Below are 19,825 nucleotides of genomic sequence, written 5' to 3'. Positions count from 1 at the left end.
CCAGTGCAGGGGTGTCCCTCTTTCAAATTTTTAAATAATGGGAGGTATGTGACAGGCTCATCAGGCAGACATAATTCACAACCATCACATATTGACATTCATTCACAGGCAATCATTATGATTGTTTGTGAATGAATGTCAATATGTCATGTATAGTTTGTAGGAGGCATGGCATGACAGCACAGTACTTTATGTGTGTGTGTGTGTGTGTGTATATGTGTGTATATATGTGTGTATATATATATATATATATATACAGGGAGTGCAGAATTATTAGGCAAATGAGTATTTTGACCACATCATCCTCTTTATGCATGTTGTCTTACTCCAAGCTGTATAGGCTCGAAAGCCTACTACCAATTAAGCATATTAGGTGATGTGCATCTCTGTAATGAGAAGGGGTGTGGTCTAATGACATCAACACCCTATATCAGGTGTGCATAATTATTAGGCAACTTCCTTTCCTTTGGCAAAATGGGTCAAAAGAAGGACTTGACAGACTCAGAAAAGTCAAAAATAGTGAGATATCTTGCAGAGGGATGCAGCACTCTTAAAATTGCAAAGCTTCTGAAGCGTGATCATCGAACAATCAAGCGTTTCATTCAAAATAGTCAACAGGGTGGAAAAACCAAGGCGCAAAATAACTGCCCATGAACTGAGAAAAGTCAAGCGTGCAGCTGCCAAGATGCCACTTGCCACCAGTTTGGCCATATTTCAGAGCTGCAACATCACTGGAGTGCCCAAAAGCACAAGGTGTGCAATACTCAGAGACATGGCCAAGGTAAGAAAGGCTGAAAAACGACCACCACTGAACAAGACACACAAGCTGAAACGTCAAGACTGGGCCAAGAAATATCTCAAGACTGATTTTTCTAAGGTTTTATGGACTGATGAAATGAGAGTGAGTCTTGATGGGCCAGATGGATGGGCCCGTGGCTGGATTGGTAAAGGGCAGAGAGCTCCAGTCCGACTCAGACGCCAGCAAGGTGGAGGTGGAGTACTGGTTTGGGCTGGTATCATCAAAGATGAGCTTGTGGGGCCTTTTCGGGTTGAGGATGGAGTCAAGCTCAACTCCCAGTCCTACTGCCAGTTTCTGGAAGACACCTTCTTCAAGCAGTGGTACAGGAAGAAGTCTGCATCCTTCAAGAAAAACATGATTTTCATGCAGGACAATGCTCCATCACACGCGTCCAAGTACTCCACAGCGTGGCTGGCAAGAAAGGGTATAAAAGAAGAAAATCTAATGACATGGCCTCCTTGTTCACCTGATCTGAACCCCATTGAGAACCTGTGGTCCATCATCAAATGTGAGATTTACAAGGAGGGAAAACAGTACACCTCTCTGAACAGTGTCTGGGAGGCTGTGGTTGCTGCTGCACGCAATGTTGATGGTGAACAGATCAAAACACTGACAGAATCCATGGATGGCAGGCTTTTGAGTGTCCTTGCAAAGAAAGGTGGCTATATTGGTCACTGATTTGTTTTTGTTTTGTTTTTGAATGTCAGAAATGTATATTTGTGAATGTTGAGATGTTATATTGGTTTCACTGGTAAAAATAAATAATTGAAATGGGTATATATTTGTTTTTTGTTAAGTTGCCTAATAATTATGCACAGTAATAGTCACCTGCACACACAGATATCCCCCTAAAATAGCTATAACTAAAAACAAACTAAAAACTACTTCCAAAACTATTCAGCTTTGATATTAATGAGTTTTTGGGTTCATTGAGAACATGGTTGTTGTTCAATAATAAAATTAATCCTCAAAAATACAACTTGCCTAATAATTCTGCACTCCCTGTATATATATATATGCTGTATTAGGCTACAATGTGTGATTTTTTTAAAATTTTGGGATGGTGGTGTGCCACAGGATTTTTTTATGTAAAAAAGTGTGCCACGGCAAAAAAAAAGGTTAAAAATCACTGCTCTAGATGAAGTAAATACTAAAAGTTCACCAGTTCCCATGTTAGTCTATGCGCTCATATCTACAGTTTTTAGTGAATCAGCTGCCAGGCATAAGAAAGGAACTGGTGGCGCTGGACATGACAGAGGGGGCTATTTTGATCCTTTGGGGGGGAGTGGGGAGGGCCGCTACACTACAAAAAAATGCTTTTTTATTAATCAATTAGTATAAAGTATAAATAAATATATATAAACTGGGTACTGGCAGACAGCTGCCAGTACCTAAGATGGAGTACACTAGTTAGATGGGTGAGGGTTAAAGAGCTTTTTTGGATGGATCAGGGAGGTGGAAGGGTTGAGAAGGGATCCCTACACTACATAAAAAATATATAATAATAAATCAAATTTTAAAAAAGCCTTAAATCTGCATACTGGCAGACTGTTTGTCAGTACCTAAGACGGTGGTGACCAGTGGGGGGTGAGGGAAGGAAGAGAGCTGTTTTGGAGGGATCAGGGGGTGGGAGGGTTATCCCTACACTACAGTTAAAATTAACCTTACAAGCTACCTGATTAACCCCTTTACTGATAGGAAATTAAGAACTGTGGTGCGCAACTGCAATTAGCGGCCTTGTAATTACCAAAAAAACAATGGCAAAGCCATGCATGTCTGCTATTTCTGAACAAAGGGGATCCTATAGAAGTTTTTACAACCATTAAAGGGACATTAAACCCACATTTTTTCTTTCATAATTCAGACAGAGAATACAATTTTAAAAAACATTCCAATTTACTTCTATTATCTAATTTGCTTTATTGTTTAGATATCCTTTTTGAAGCAATAGCAATGCACATGGGTGAGCCAATCACACAAGACATCTATGTGCCCCTGCCAATCAGCAGCTACTGAGCCTATCTAGATATGCTTTTCAGCAAAGAAAATAAAGCAAATTAGATAATAGAAGTACATTAGAAAGTTGTTTAAAATTGCATGTTCTATCTAAAGCATGAAAGACAAAATGTGGGTTTCATGTCCCTTTAAATATACTGAAATGGGACTATATTAATACCTTGGGTTGTCTACTAAAAATAATATATAGCGTTGATAGGTAAATAAAAAAAAACAAGGCTCTATTTCTGTTTATAGGGATATTAAACCCAATTTTTTTCTTTTATGATGCAGATGGAGCAGCAATGTTAAGAAACTTTCTAATTTACTCCTATTACCAATTTTTCTTCGTTCTCTTGGTATATTTATTTGAAAAGCCAGAATGTAAGCTTAGGAGCCGGCTAAATGTAGCCACCAATCAGCAAGCGCTACCAAGGTGCTGAACCAAAAATGGGTTGGCTCCTAAGCTTACATTTCTGCTTTTCAAATAAAGATACCAAGAGAACGAAGAAAAAATGATAATAGGAGTAAATTAGAAAGTTGCTTAAAATTGCTGCTGTATCTGAATCATGAAAGAAAAAAATTGTGTTTTATATCCCTTTAAAAAGATTAATAGCAAAAATGCTAAAAAATCTCTGGTCTTTTAGGCGTTTTCTCTGAAATTCCCAGTTCCTAAGGTATTAATGTCCCGACTGTATACTGTGCATTGTGTGTGAATTTATCCTCTAATAAAACACTTATATGGAAACTATAACAGCTTGTTAAAGGGACAGTAAAGTCAAAAATATATTTTTCAGATACAACATGCAATTTAAACAACTTTCAAGTTTACTACTGTCCTCAAATTTGCTTCATTCTTCTGGTATCCTCTGTTAATGAGTAAAGCTACTTAGATTCAGGGTGTGCATGTGTCTTTAGAACTCTATGGTAGCAGTGTTTGCAACAATGTATAACATTGCTACAAACATCGTTACAAACATTTCTGCTAAAGATCTATGAGGTTTACTCTTCAACAAATGATACCAAGAGATCAACGAAAACATGATAAAACAAGTCAACTGGAAAAAAATAATAATTTGTATCCTCTATATAAACCATGAAACTTTCATTTTGCCTTTCTGTCTCTTCATGGAAACGAACATAAATTAACATGACACATTATACTGAATTGTGTAATACATTGTTCATCACGTTTATGAAAGATATAATTATGATGAATACGTTTTTAAAAAAATCGGTTAAATGCATAAAAAGGGTATAATAATAAATCAACATGGATCCTACAAATGATTAGTATTTACCTGTCCCCAGCACCAGATACGTTGATGATATCCTCTGCAGATATAGGCACCGCCGGATAATGCGCTGCGCACAGCTCTCCCTAACAAAGAATAAATAAATAATAATATATTATTATGATGTCAATATATCTATATACACCTATCATTTTCTAAGAACTATAAGGTAAACTTTAAAATTAAACTATTTTCTGTCGTGCAAATAAAAGAGCAGTAGTTAAAGGGACAGTATAATGTAAATTTGTAAACTATTCCCAATGATGCATTTTACCAGCTGAAGTGTAGTAAACTGTTCACAAATAGCTTATTTATCTTTATTATGTCATTTGAAATAGCTGATTTTGCCTGCTGAAACTGTCCCTTGAAGATTACAAAACTAAACAAAATCTATGTATTTATTTTATTTCCGCATTTATTAAAAGGGACAGTAAAGTCAAAATGAAACTTTCACGATTTAAATAGAGCTTGACATTTTAAATAACGTTTCAATTTACATCTATCTAATTTGCTTTTTTCTCTTTGTATCCTTTGATGAAAAGCATACCTAGGTAGGCTCAGGAGCAGTAATGCACTACTGGAGTTAGCTGCTGGTTGGTGACTGCACATTTATGCCTCTTGTCATTTGCTCACCTGATATGTTCGGCTAGCTCCCAGTAGTACAATGCTGCTCCATCAAAAAAGGATACCAAGAGAATGAAGCAAATTTGATAATAGAAAAATTGGAAAGTTGGTTAAAATTGTATGCTCTATCTAAATCATGAAAGCAAAGTGTTGGCTTCCCGTCCCTGGAGCATACTGACCTTCTTCTTTGGGTAAAGGGATACATTTCCCCCTTCATTATGACCACACAAAAGGACTCCATTGGCTCCCATAGTCACTATAACGCAATGCAAATGTTCCAGAAGTGGGAGAGAGAGCGTAATTCCTGTGTCAATAACGGCATCTAGTTCACTAGGAATTTCTGTAGAAAGAAGCTTTGTTACTACAGATTTAGAAAGGTTAACTCTGCCATCAAGTCTCTGCTTTTACATTTTAGAGATTTCAAAAGATCCGCAAATATTCTAGCAGATTAATTAAAAAATAATTAATTTTGTCTGCATTTGCTCTTTCAGACAAAAGTTGAATGTTTGCTGAACATTCAACGTTTGTTTTCTACAATTTATTTTATCTTTTCTTTAATATTTCAATACTGAATATAACATTTCAAGATTCTAATATTAACATTTAAATATTGCATTTTACAGGTCTCAGTGTGGTCTACACACTCTAATATTCAAATGTATTGTTCAAAGGTTAACATTAAGGGCCAGCTTACAAGTGGAGTGCAAACTTTTACTTGCGAGCGATGAGGGGTTTATCACGGGGGTTTGCGCTCGTCGATCTTAATGCTGGTGTCACAAGTTGAAAGTACACACGATCGCTTGTGCGCAATCATGATTTACACTAGAATGATTACCATGTCTAAAGATGTATATGTGTGTGTGTATATATATATATATATATATATATAAATGTTTATATATGTATACATATGTATTTATGCATTTATATGTGTATATATGTATTTATAGACATATATACACATATAAACACATATATAGACATATATATAAGTGTATCTGAGCCCTTTGCACTTAATCATGTATAGAAATAGGTATAGATATATTATTAAGATATAAAGTATTTAGAAATATTTATTTAAGAATAAATAGAACATATTCTTCTATGTGAAGAACATTGGAATGTGAAATATTTATGTTTTCATCTCAGGTTAGCGCACATGAGAATATGCGATCAGGTTTGCGTGAGAGTGGGGTTTGGGTTTATCCCCCACTTTTTTTCTCCATTGACTTCTAGGGGGAATACGTGAACGTGCACGTGATATTCTAAGTTCTGCGCTTTTTTTTGTTGGGTTAGTGCGCATGAAAATAGTTTACTTTCAACTTGAGCACAACCCGACGCACAAAAAGCTTATGTCTAGCACAATTAACACTCGAGCAGGAACGTTAATTAGCACTGCACTCGTGATCTGGCCCGTAACATTTAAAGGGACAATAAAGTTATAGTAAACTTCCATGATTCAGCGTGCAATTTTACTTCCATGATTTCAATGTACTTTTATTTTCTACTTTGACTTTCCAACTAAACTGGAAAGTTGTTTAAAATTGTACTCTCTGAATCATGGAAGGAAATTTTTGGGTTTTATGTTGAACATTTGTTCTACAGAAAGCTTGAATGGCAGAACAAAGGCCAAAGTGAACGTTGTAAAATACAGACATTCCCTCATCCCTCATCATTACCTTCTGATGGTAATTAAATAAAGAAACATTGCTGAGGTTACTCATAATAGTTCCTCTATTGTAGCATTATTACAGTATCTAATGTTTACATATAAAGTTGTGTTTGTCTCTGTATAATTCCTTTTCACCTGGCTGGTAACATACAGGTAATATGATCATTATGCACAAGTGTTTTTACATTACTGTAAGCGTGGATTTGACAGCTGAGCTCTGACTTTGGCACACTGCCATAGCAATTCCAGGCATATTAAACTCATGCTACACACGCACACTATATGCCGTGTTCTGAAAAGAGGATAGAGTGCCCCCAAACTATAAGAAAAAATAATGTGAGCCTGGATGTCTTTTTTTTTTATGTGAGTATTCTATATAGTGCAGCACTATTACAAACACACACATACACACATTTTATATAAATATACACAGTATCCCACAAAAGTGAGTACACCTCTCACATTTTTGTAAATATTTTATTATATCTTATATCTGAAGAAATGACACTTTGCTACAATGTAAAGTAGTGAGTGTACACCCTGTATAACAGTGTAAATTTGCTGTCCCCTCAAAATAACTCAACACACAGCCATTAATGTCTAAACTGTTGGCAACAAAAGTGAGTACACCCCTAAGTGGAAATGTCCAAATTGGGCCCAAAGTGTCAATATTTTGTGTGGCCACCATTATTTTCCAGCACTGGCTTAACCCTGTTTGGCATGGAGTTCACCAGAGCTTCACAGGTTGCCACTGGAGTCCTCTTCCACTCCTCCATGACAACATCACAGAGCTGGTGGATGTTAAGAGAACTTGCTCTCCCCCACATTCCGTTTGAGGATGCCCCACAGATGCTCAATAGGGTTTAGGTCTGGAGACATACTTTGGCCAGTCCATCACCTTTAGCAAGGCAGTGGTCGTCTTTCAGGTGTGTTTGGGGTCGTTATCATATTGGAATACAGCCCTGAGGCCTAGTCTCCAAAGGGAGGGGATCATACTCTGCTTCAGTATGTTACAGAACATGTTAGTTCCCTTCAATGAACTGTAGCTCCCCAGTGCCGGCATCACTCATGCAGGCCCAGACCACGACAACCCCACCACCATGCTTGACTGTAGACAAGACACACTTGTCTTTGTACTTCTCACCTGGTTGCCGCCACACACGCTTGACACCATCTGAACCAAATAAGTTTATCTTGGTCTCATCAGACCACAGGACATGGTTCCAGTAATCCATGTCCTTAGTTTGCTTGTCTTCAGCAAACTGTTTGCGGGGCAGTGGTTGCACTGGGACGACAGCCATGCAGACCAATTTAATGCAGTGTGCGGTGTATGATCTGAGCACTGACAGGCTGACCCCCACCCCTGGCAGCAATCATACATCTATTTCCCAAAGACAACCTCTGGATATGACGCTGAGCACGAGCACTCAACTTTTTTGGTCGACCATGGCGAGGCCTATTCTGAGTGGAACCTGTCCTGTGAAACCGCTGTATGGTCTTGCCCACCGTGCTGCAGCTCAGTTTCAGGGTCTTGGCAATCTTCTTATAGCCCAGGCCATCTTTATGTAGAGCAACAATTCTTTTTTTCAGATCCTCAGAGAGTTCTTTGCCATGAGGTGCCATGTTGAACTTCCAGTGACCAGTATAAGAGAGTGTGAGAGCGATAACACCAAATTTAACACACCTGTTTCCCATTCACACCTGAGACCTTATAACACTAACGAGTCACATGACACCGGGGAGGGAAAATGGCTAATTGGGCCCAATTTGGACATTTCCACTTAGGGGTGTACTCACTTTTGTGTCCAACGGTTTAGACATTAATGGCTGTGTGTTGAGTTATTTTGAGGGGACACCAAATCTACACTGTTATACAGGCTGTACACTCACTACTTTACATTGTAGCAAAGTGTCATTTCTTCAGTGTTGTCACATGAAAATATATAATAAAATATTTACAAAAATGTGAGGGGTGTACTCACTTTTGTGGGATACTGTATATATATATATATATTGGCATGGAATGCATAGAATGCACACAATACCATTTACCAGGGGTTTGATAAGTTAAATGCAATATAATTAAAGAGATCAGAACTTTCTAGATTGTACAACTATGAATTGAACTATTACATTTACACACACACTTGAACACAAATATAATTACACATACATGTTTGTTCTCATGCGTACACATATACATGTTTATTGAAAAAGAGAGGGTGTGATGAGGAAGACCGATTGCGGTCACGTGAGACGTTGAGGCATGGCTCGAAGATCAGCGGAGTTTATCGGTTAGTGTGAAGGAACATAAGGCCAGAGAAATTAAGGTGAGCTAATTGTAGCCATTTGACCTGAGAAGTCAGACCGCACTACATTATCTGTCTTAACGAACAGTACGACCCTCTGTCACCCTATTTTGTGCATCAGGCTTCTTTTAGCTGCCTTTATCTTGTACATTGACTATAAGGATAGAGAAATTGAAGTCTTTTTCTTTCCGCATTTTAAATACTCTCCCTAAGACTTTGGGATTATTTAATATTGAGTAACCTGACACTGCTTGCACATAGTTTTCCTCTTTTTACACTATTGAAACATAGAGGAATGCCTTGTTTTATTGCGCTCCACAGATATTGCTCTTTTTTTACAAATTGAAGGTTTGTGGCAACCCTGTGTCGAGCAAGTCTATCGATGCCATTTCCCCACATATTTACACATAAATATACATATATACACAGATATATATAAACCTCAAGCAATAAGATTATGACTTACTAAAGGCTCAGATGATGGTTAGCATTTTTTAGCAATAAAGTATTTTTTAACTAAAGTATGTTCATTGTTTTTTTTTAGACATAATGCTATTGCAATATTCATAATGATTCACTAATGGACACTGAAGTGGACCTGAATTACCTGGTTTAATTAAATAAACTCTGCATACACATTCAGGCATACAGTGTATACGTGACAAAGCAAGGAGCGCAGCACATTCTAGTCATGTGACCACCTTACCACGCGGCACTGGGTAGCCCAGAGTACTATTGATGGATATCAGCTCTCTCAGGTTGGGAGAAATATAGGTCAGGGATCTCCAGCTGTCAGACAGAAAAGGCTTGCAGGCTTTGTCCTCGTCTGTGGGCTCATAGCAAACTGCCAAACACAGATGCATCATATTGTCATTAGAATAATCTCATACAAAAACGGTACACATTATGTAACAGATTAGCTTCCCAGAATATGTATATTTTATAAAATAAGATGTTTAGATAAACCAGGAATATGCATTATAAATACACAGTCATCAACTTGTAGAACTATCAGCTTATATGTAAAAAGGTAAAATAACAACTTAAAGGGATATAATAAAAAAAATTGCTAAATCGCTTGAAACTGATGCAGTATAACTGTAAAAAGCTGACAAGAAAATATCACCTGAGCATCTCTATGTAAAAAAGATATTTTACCTCAAAATGTCCTCAGCTCACAATAGTAAGTGCTTTGTGAGCTATTATTCTTCAGCTGCATGTTGTTAAAAAAGAAGCCAATCAGTTCATCAGTGCTGATGTCACTCTTTGCTTTACTGTGATCGCATGAGATTTCACTGTAATCTTGCAAGATGTCCTAGTGAACTTCCATAAACTGAGGAGGGAAATAGCATGACTGTTCTGCACATGCCATATGCACGCTCCCTTGCAAGTCCTAGGACTAGCATCCTGATTGGCTGCTTAAAGTCCCTTCACAATCGGATGTGGCTGCTGAGGAAATTTTGAGGTAAAATATCTATTTTTTCTACACAGAGATGTTCAGGTGACATTTTCTAATCAGCATTTAACAGCTATACTGCATCACTTTCAAGTGCTTCAACATTTGTATATCATGTCGTTTTAAGACAAACCCTTTCACAAAACCAACTTCTGTCAATATTCTAGATATTTGTCCCTCCTCACTAATAGGGTTATGGGAGCTGTCATATACAGCCAATGAATAACCAATGTAATACAGCAGTGCCGGTTGCAAGCAAACATGCATTTCCGGATAGTTACAATTACAATTGAAATAACATTTTGAGCACAATGTCTCTTATTTCTTTCCTATGGCATGGAGAGTCCACAACATCATTCCAATTACTAGTGGGATATTCAACTCCTGGCCAGCAGGAGGAGGCAAAGGGCCCCCCAGTAAAGCTGTTAAGTGTAACTTCCCTTTCCCCATAATCCACAGTCATTTAGCCGAAGGAAAATGGGAAAAAAAGAAACACAATGGAATAGAGGTGCCTGAGGTTTACTAAAAAAAACTGCTGAATTATAATTTAAAAAGAGGGCGGGGTCGTGGACTCTCCATGCCCGGAAAGAAAGATATTTTTCAGGTAAGCATAAATTTTGTTTTCTTTCCTATGGCATGGAGAGTCCACAACATCATTCCAATTACTAGTGGGAACCAAATCCCAAACTAGAGGAAACAGAATGAACAGGGAGAGAGAACAAGGCAGGAGGACCTAAACAGAAGGCACCCCTGTTTAAAGAACCTTTCTCCCAAAAGAGGCCTTAGCCAAGGCAAAAGTATCAAATTTGTAGAATTTGGAAAAAATATGCAAAGAGGACCATGTTGCCGCCTTGCAAATCTGTTCCACAGAAGCTTCATTTTAAAGCCCAAGATGAGGAGACAGCCCTAGTGGAATGAGATGTAAGTATCGCAGGAGGCTGCTGTCCAGCAGTCTCATAAGCCAAACGAATCAAACTTCTTAACCAGAGGGAAAGAGAAAAAGTGGCCTTCTGACCCTTACACTTTCCAGAGAAAACAACAAACAGCACAGAAGATTGCCGAAAATCTATCTTTAGTAGCTTGAGGGTAAAATTTTAGAGCACGCACAACATCCAAGTTATGCAAAAGACGTTCCTTATGAGAAGGTTTAGGACAAAAGGAAGGAACAACAATTTCCTGATTAATGGTTCGATCCGACACCACCATAGGGAGAAACCCCAATTTAGTACGAAGGACCGCCTTATCAGCATGAACAATAAGGTACGGGAATCACACTGCAGAGCTGAAAGCTCAGAAACTCTGTGAGTAGAAGAAATAACAAGGAGAAAGTCATTCACTTTGCCTTAGTCAATGGAGGATGTGTGAAGTCGGTGTCTGAAGAATTTAATCCTTTTTAATGGGTACTTTTCCTCTGCAAGCAAGGATTGGGGTCTAGCTGTGTCCACGTCAATCTCCTTAATAAGAGTAGTGGTGGCTTTTAGCAATTAGAAGGCGGCGAGGTAGTCTTTGCTTTACGTCTAACATTTATGCTACCTCTATATAGAAACCCAGGGTTGGTTACTCTGTTTTTTCTTTTCTCTCCATGTCCCTGCCAGCGGTCGATTGAGGCTGACAGACTGGGAAGTGCTGTGTTTGCTCCACAGCACAAGATCCTGGAGGGTAAGTCTGTTTATATTCTTATTTAAACCCTTCCCTTGGCAGATATAACTGTTACTGTCATCAGGGAAAGGAAGAATTTAAAGGGTGACCAACTGGCACCTCCATTGCCCTCTTAGATGGGTCTGGACACCTTAGTTATATCCCAGGTTGGGGATATCAGTTATTTGAGCAGCTTGGATCTACCAGCATCTCCTTAAACAGGCTCCGGTTCACTCATTATTGGGTGTTTACCTCTGACATAACTCAACTACCCTCATAGTTTTGTTTTCAGTTAAAAATGGCACAGGGGCTTGAGGCTTTTATTTATTTATGTGGAGCTTTATAATGGGGCATCTACACTCTACACTGACTGTGTTATGCTTATATTTTTATAACATCGATGCGCGACATTATCTGATGTGGCGGCGGCTTCTCCAGCCTTTTTTAGAACATATACTCTGGCAGTGCTATTTTAGGCAATCGCAATAAGCGCCAATACACTGACTGAAAGGTTTTCCCCATGAACCTGCATGTCCCAAATTACGCTCCTGACGCAGCACTCAGTTAGGGCGCTTGCATAATACTGTGCTGGTTAATGCATGCCTCTTTATTAGTAAGATGCTAGATAGCGATGACCACATTTGAAGGGTCTCAACCCTCATCTGTTATCGAGTTAATAATGGTCTTGTGGGTGCACTAAGCTTCAGGTGTTACACTTTTGTGTCAGCTCTATTTTATTATATGCAGCTATGTACCTTTATCCTCATATTAGAAGACCGCCACTGTGGGCAGATACTATGGCGCAGCAAGTCAGCTATGCGGTGGAGGAGCTGTGAGCGTTCGCTCTGCTGGATAAGAGACGTATGGTCTGTTTTTGTTTTCAGAGCCGTGAGCATTGGGCTCTATACAGAATAATTGTGTTTCTCTTGTTCCAACCTCATCTACATAGTAAGTGAGATCCGCTTCAGCGGACATAAATTTCTGTTTTGGAAATAGTTTTAGCGCCATTTTGGAAATAGTTTTTTTATTTCCCACTATAGGCAGTGAGGTTTGAGGTTTGAACGCATTTTAGATGTCTACATCATGTAATGTTAAGTACGATCTCTATGTGAGCCTCATTTAAACCTATTCAGCCTAGACCCTCATATAGCTTTATTCCCCTCCTAAGGTGTTTTATGTGTACTGATAATACTGCCTCTAGAATATGAGGGATGAGTTTTTTTTTTTATTTTAATAAATCATATATCCTACAATTTTATTTTTCATGATTTATTTTCTCATACTAAATACTGTGTTTTTACTAGTATTTGTCGCCATCTGGTGGCAATTTATTGCTAATGCATGCTCCTTTATTATATTGTCATGTATTAAGGTGCATTACATTTCCCTCTCATTGGCCTAGATTTAGAGTTGGGGCGGTAGCCGTCAAAACAGCGTTTTTTACCGCCCTCTGGTATTTGGAGCCAGTCATTAAAGGGTCTAACGCTCACTTTCCAGCCACGACTTTTCCATACCGCAGATCCCCTTACGTCAATTGCGTATCCTATCTTTTCAATGGGATCTTTCTAACGCCGGTATTTAGAGTCGTGGCTGAAGTGAGTGTTAGAACTCTAACGACAAAACTCCAGCCGCAGAAAAAAGTCAGTAGTTAAGAGCTTTCTGGGCTAACGCCGGTTCATAAAGCTCTTAACTACTATGCTCTAAAGTACACTAACACCCATAAACTACCTATGTACCCCTAAACCGAGGTCCCCCCACATCGCCGCCACTCTATTTAAAAATTTTAACCCCTAATCTGCCGACCGCACACCGCTGCCACCTACATTATCCCTATGAACCCCTAATCTGCTGCCCCTAACACCGCCGACACCTACATAATATTTATTAACCCCTAATCTGCCGCCCCCGCTATCGCTGACCCCTGCATATTATTATTAACCCCTAATCTGCCACTCCGTACACCGCTGCCACCTACATTATAGCTATGTACCCCTAATCTGCTGCGCCTAACACCGCCGACCCCTATATTATATTTATTAACGCTGGGGATGAGGTCTTCAAGATGGAGCCGTTCGTCATCGGATGAATATAGAAGATGCCGCTTGGATCAAGATGGTTGCCGGTCCGGATCGCCTCTTCTTCCCGGATAGGATGAAGACTTTGGAGCCTCTTCTGGACCTCTTCAGCCGCCGGATTATGGATCGCCAGCCCCCGCTTGGGCTTGGATGAAGATTTTGGAGCCTGGAACGATCGGTGATACCTGGCATGGTGAAGACAAGGTAGGAAGATCTTCAGGGGCTTAGTGTTAGGTTTATTTAAGGGGGGTTTGGGTTAGATTAGGGGTATGTGGGTGGTGGGTTGTAATGTTGGGGGGGGGGTATTGTATGTTTTTTTTTACAGGCAAAAGAGCTGAATTCTTTGGGGCATGCCCCGCAAAGGGCCCTTTTAAGGGCTGGTAAGGTAAAAGAGCTTTGAACTTTTGTAATTTAGAATAGGGTAGGGCATTTTTTTTAGAATTAGCTTTAGGGGTTAATCCATTTATTACAGTAGCGGCGAGATTCGGTCGGCAGATTAGGGGTTAATAATTTAAGTTAGGTGTCGGCGATGTTAGGGAGGGCAGATTAGGGGTTAATACTATTTATTATAGGGTTATTGAGGCGGGAGTGAGGCGGATTAGGGGTTAATAACTTTATTATAGTAGAGGTGCGGTCCGCTCGGCAGATTAGGGGTTAATAAATGTAGGCAGGTGGAGGCGACGTTGAGGGCGGCAGATTAGGCGTTAATAAATATAATATAGGGGTCGGCGGTGTTAGGGGCAGCAGATTAGGGGTACATAGGGATAATGTAGGTAGCGGCGGTTTACGGAGCGGCAGATTAGGGGTTAAAAAAAATATGCAGGTGTCAGCGATAGCGGGGACGGCAGAATAGGGGTTAATAAGTGTAAGGTTAGGGGTGTTTAGACTCGGGGTACATGTTAGAGTGTTAGGTGCAGACGTAGGAAGTGTTTCCCCATAGAAAACAATGGGGCTGCGTTAGGAGCTGAACGCTGCTTTTTTGCAGGTGTTAGGTTTTTTTTCAGCTCAAACTGCCCCATTGTTTTCTATGGGGATATCGTGCACGAGCACGTTTTTGAAGCTGGCCGCGTCCGTAAGCACCGCTGGTATCTAGAGTTGCAGTGGCGTTAAATTATGCTCTACGCTCCCTTTTTGGAGCCTAACGTACTGAAAACCCAGCCCTTCTGTGAACTCTAAATACCAGCGGTATTTAAAAGGTGCGGGAGAAAAAAAGCACGCGTAGCTAACGCACCCCTTTGGCCGCAGAACTCTAAATCTAGGCGATTCTGTGAATAAATCTTGTGGGGCTCTGATATGATTAATCTCTTTCTCTGTTCTATTTAGCAGGGATTCATATATTATTTATACCCACCTACTGGTGATTACACATTTCTACAGTTTGTGCATTGTAACTGTATGTTTGTTTAAGATTGTCACCATGTTCATGGTTTATCTCTTTCTTTTTTAAGTATAGGTATATACTGGGCATTGTTATCAATGTGATGCCCAATTATCCGGTCTCACATTCCTGTATGTTCTAGGGATTATTTCCATTTTCATGGTTTATCCCTATCTTTCTACAGTACGGTTTAATTAGACTATGTTTTAAACATTAGGTCTACTTATATTATCCTTCTTTCTACAGTAGAATATATAATTACTATGTTATAAGCACTAGAAATGCTTATCTTATCTTGTGTCTGCTGTGCATATTTAAGTAGGAGAATATTAATATTTACATGATTTATTTTCCTCCTACCATAGAAATATCTTCTGGATATTGTTATAAGTCTTTTGTCGGCTTATCTTTCCTGTTGAACATATTATGTATATGTCTTAAGGATTATCCATGTTTGTGGTTTTTTTTTTTTTCTGCGGTAGAAAAATATATACAGGAGATTGTTATTAATCTGACCACTTGTGATTCAGCAGGTACATCTCCAATCTACCAGCTGGATTACGGTTTTTAACCCTAGCTATACTTACAGCTGTGTATTCAGCAATGCTATGGTATTTAGGGGAAGTCTGCGTAAAGTAGGCTATAGTATAGAAGTGAGTCAATATGACTATCTCATTTATAGTATGGGTTTAGGGATTATCAACATTTGTTTGATTTATCTCTATCCTGATTCATTATGATTCTGTATAGGTATATACTGTTATTATTATAAGCATCATAATTGCTTAATTTGCTCTATACATTTTAAATGTATGCTCTAGGGATTATTAACCTTTTTTTGTCCTTTTTCTACCGTAGATGATTAGAGGTTATGTTATAAGCCTTTCCTGGCTTATTGTATATATTCTTCTATTCTCTTTTTAATCGTGCCATTCTCTGTTTTGTCTTGTGGGCAAACTCTTCCGATTTGTAGCCCTAAATTTTGGACTTAGCCTCTACTTCGAATCTTACGGGGGGTTCGATAGGGCTCTTCTGGCACTAGCCAGATATTAAGGAATGACGTGGCATTTGTCCTGGACTATATCTTGATTCAGGTGCCTTCTTTTCTTTTTGTAAGATGTTATTGTCTATTATACGTTCCCACGGATGGAAAGTGAATCTGGAGAAGAGTTCCCTGGTGCCAGATACCAGGGTGTGTTTCTTAGGAACGATTATAGATTCTCCGTCTATGAAGATTTATCTGACGAAGGTCAGAAAATACAAACTTTTGACTTCCTGCCTGTCACTTCAGTCCTCAGCCTGTCCATCTGTGGCTCAGTGTATGGAAGTAATTGGTCTGATGGTTGCTTTCATGGACATCATGCAGTTTACTCGGGTCCATCTGAAACCACTACAGATTTGTATGCTCAGACAATGGAACAGAGACCACTCGGACCTATCACAGAGGATAGCTCTGGTTCCCCTAACTAGAGTCTCTCTATCTTGGTGGTTTTCACAGGACCATCTGGCTCAGGGTACATGCTTCCTAAGACCACCCTGGGTGATTGTAACCACGGACGCCAGCTTTTCAGGCTGGGGAGCAGTTTTGGGTTCTTTAAAGGCTCAGGGTCTTTGGACTCAAGAGGAGTCTCTTATTCCCATAAACATCTTGGAGTTAAGAGCAATTTACAATGCCTCATCAGCCTGGCCTCAACTAGCTTTAGTCTGGTTTATCAGATTTCAATCGGACAATATCTCCTCGGTGGCTTACATCAATAACCAGGGAGTAACTCGGAGTTCCTTAGCAAAGAAGGAGGTGACTCGCATTCTCCAATCCATGGGGCGTCTGGGCGGAGTCTCACGATTGTCTCCTCTCTCTGCATTCCGCCTCCCAGGGGTGGACAAATGGGAGGTGTTTTTTCTGAGCAGGCAGACTTTTCATTCCGGGGAGTGGGCTCTCCACCCAGAGGTTTTCAAATGATAACTCTCAGGTGGGGGGTTCCAGAGTTGGATTTGATGGCATCACATCTAAACGCCAAGCTTCCAAAGTACGGTTCAAGATCAAGAGAGCCACAGACCGCTTTGACTGACGCTTTAGCGGTGCCTTGGATCTTCAGTCTGGCGTACCTGTTCCCCCCGGTTGCTCTCCTTCTTCGAGTCATTGCTCGTATCAAGCAGGAGAGGGGCATCTGTAATTCTAATAGCTCCTGCATGGCCTTGTAGGATCTGGTACGTGGATCTGGTGAAGATGTCTTCTCTTCCACCTTGGAGGTTTACCTCTGAGGAAGTACCTTCTACTTCAGGGTCAATTCCTCCATCCAATCCTGGATTCTCTGAAGCTGACTGCTTTGATATTGAACGCCTAGTTCTGTCTAGATGTGTTTTTTCAGAAGCGGTCATTTATCTATGCTTCAAGCTCGTAAATCCGTTACTCGCAGGATTTACCATAAGGTATGGCGTAAATATCTTTTTTGGTGCGAATCTCAGGGTTTTCCCCACATTTTATCTTTTCATCAGGATGGCCTGGAGAAAGGTTTGTCAGTCAGTACTCTGAAGGGTCAGATTTCTGCACTATCTATTCTTTTGCACAAACGTCCGGCAGATTTTCCCGATGTTCAAGCTTTTGTTCAGGCCTTGGTCAAAATCAGGCCTGTGTTTAAACCTGCTGCTCCTCCTTGGAGTCTTAACCTAGTTCTTAAAGTTTTTGCAGCAGGCTCCGTTTGAACCGATGCATGTTGTTGATATAAAGTTGTTATCTTGCAAGGTTCTGTTTCTCCTTGCTATTTCTTCCACTCGCAGAGTTTCTGAGCTTATTATTTTTCAAGAGAAAAAGGGATAAAGATGCTTACATGTGAAAAAAACCTACAGTTCCCCTCAACAAATGTTAATACTTATACAAAGGTTGGGGGTACTTGCCAGAGGGACAAGAAAAACTGTTGGTGGGTATGCGTGTTCCAGTCACTACATGCAGAATATAACAGGCATCCACAACCGTCCTTACATTAGTAGTGGGGGTTAAAGCAATAAATTATGCTTGTAAGGAAAATACGTTCCCAAATTTCACCCTCCCACTTTCATGAATCTAGCAAACCGTAGAACAGTTAGTGATACCTGTAGTGTTCAAGCAGAGTTCTTAAGCAATACAGTACAGTAAACCGCTGCCCCAAAGCGGTTGAAGGAGACAAATGAAAGAAACAACGGTACTCTTCAACCGTAAGTATAAAGTACAGGGCTCCTCAGTAATGTTAAACAACAGTACTTACTGGCGATGATCCGTTGTAGAAGTCAGGCATAAACGGCGGTCCTGGGCAACCCCTCACTCACGTGTATCCATGGGGCGTCTGTGTGTATAAACATAGCCTGTTCGCACGTTGCCTGTATTTCCTGATGCTCCTTCTCGTCCAATCGCAGAACTCGGATGTCCGCTACGTCACACGTAGATTTGATTTGTGAGTGACACGCTAACTCCACCACCACCTATTGGCTGTTGTGTCCCATAGGGCAAAATGCTCTGGCACTTCACAGATTCCTATGTAACCGACAAATATAGATATACAAAAGGATGCAAGAATCCGGGGCCAAAAACAATGCTGCTTGTTAAAATCCAAAACTTTATTATCCAATAGTTAAAAGCAATTGATAAAATGCAACATGGAAGAAAATTAGATATACGAACGCCTCAAAGCAAGCTTACGCGTTTCGGCCGTAGCCTTACTCATTATTTTTCACGCAGATAAGGCGGTCCTTCGTACTAAATTGGGGTTTCTCCCTAAGGTGGTGTCGGATCGAACCATTAATCAGGAAATTGTTGTTCCTTCCTTTTGTCCTAAGCCTTCTCATAAGGAAAGTCTTTTGTATAACTTGGAAGTTGTGCATGCTCTAAAACTTTACCCTCAAGGTACTAAAGATAGATTTTTGGAAATCTTCTGCGCTGTTTGTTGTTTTCTCTGTAAAAAGGGTAAGGGTCAGAAGGCCACTTCTTCTTCTCTTTCCCTCTGGTTAATAAGTATGATTTGTTTGGCTTATGAGACTGCTGGACAGCAGCCTCCTGAGAGATTTACGGCTCATTCCACTAGGGCTGTCTCCTCATCTTGGGCTTTCAAAATGAAGCTTCTGTGGAACAGATTTGCAAGGCGACAACATGGTCTTCTTTGCATATTTTTTCCAAATTCTACAAATTTGATACTTTTGCCTCGGCTAAGGCCTCTTTTGGGGGTAATTGGAATGAGGCTGTGGACTCTCCATGCCATAGGAAAGAAAACAAAATTTATGCTTACCTGATACATTTCTTTCTTTCCGGGCATGGAGAGTCCACGACCCCGCCCTCTTTTTAAATTATAATTTGGCAGATTTTTTGAGTAAACCTCAGGCACCTCTATTCCATTGTGTTTCTTTTTTTCCCATTTTCCTTCGGCTAAGTGACTGGGGATTATTGGTAAGGGAAGTTACACTTAACAGCTTTACTGGGGTGCTCTTTGCCTCCCACTAGTAATTGGAATGATGTTGTGGACTCTCCATGACCGGAAAGAAAGAAATTTATCAGGTAAGCATAAATTTTGTTTTTATTATACAAGGGATGTTGCTATATCTCAAGAAATAATACAA

General features: G+C 39.8%; 1 protein-coding gene across 1 annotated transcript in view; it reads right to left on the bottom strand.

The window, feature by feature from the left end:
* Positions 1–19,825, bottom strand: part of LOC128664902 (uncharacterized) — a 182,625-nt gene that overhangs the window by 1,788 nt on the left and 161,012 nt on the right. Inside the window, 3 exon segments of the mRNA XM_053719694.1 lie at positions 4,096–4,175; positions 4,893–5,053; positions 9,401–9,538. Coding sequence (XP_053575669.1) covers positions 4,096–4,175; positions 4,893–5,053; positions 9,401–9,538 — 379 coding nt within the window.

This window comes from Bombina bombina, chromosome 6 (assembly GCF_027579735.1).
Source record: "Bombina bombina isolate aBomBom1 chromosome 6, aBomBom1.pri, whole genome shotgun sequence".
In the NCBI taxonomy this organism is placed as follows: Eukaryota; Metazoa; Chordata; class Amphibia; order Anura; family Bombinatoridae; genus Bombina; species Bombina bombina.
Note: the sequence above shows the minus strand (reverse complement) of the source record. Positions and strands in the feature narration are given on the sequence as shown.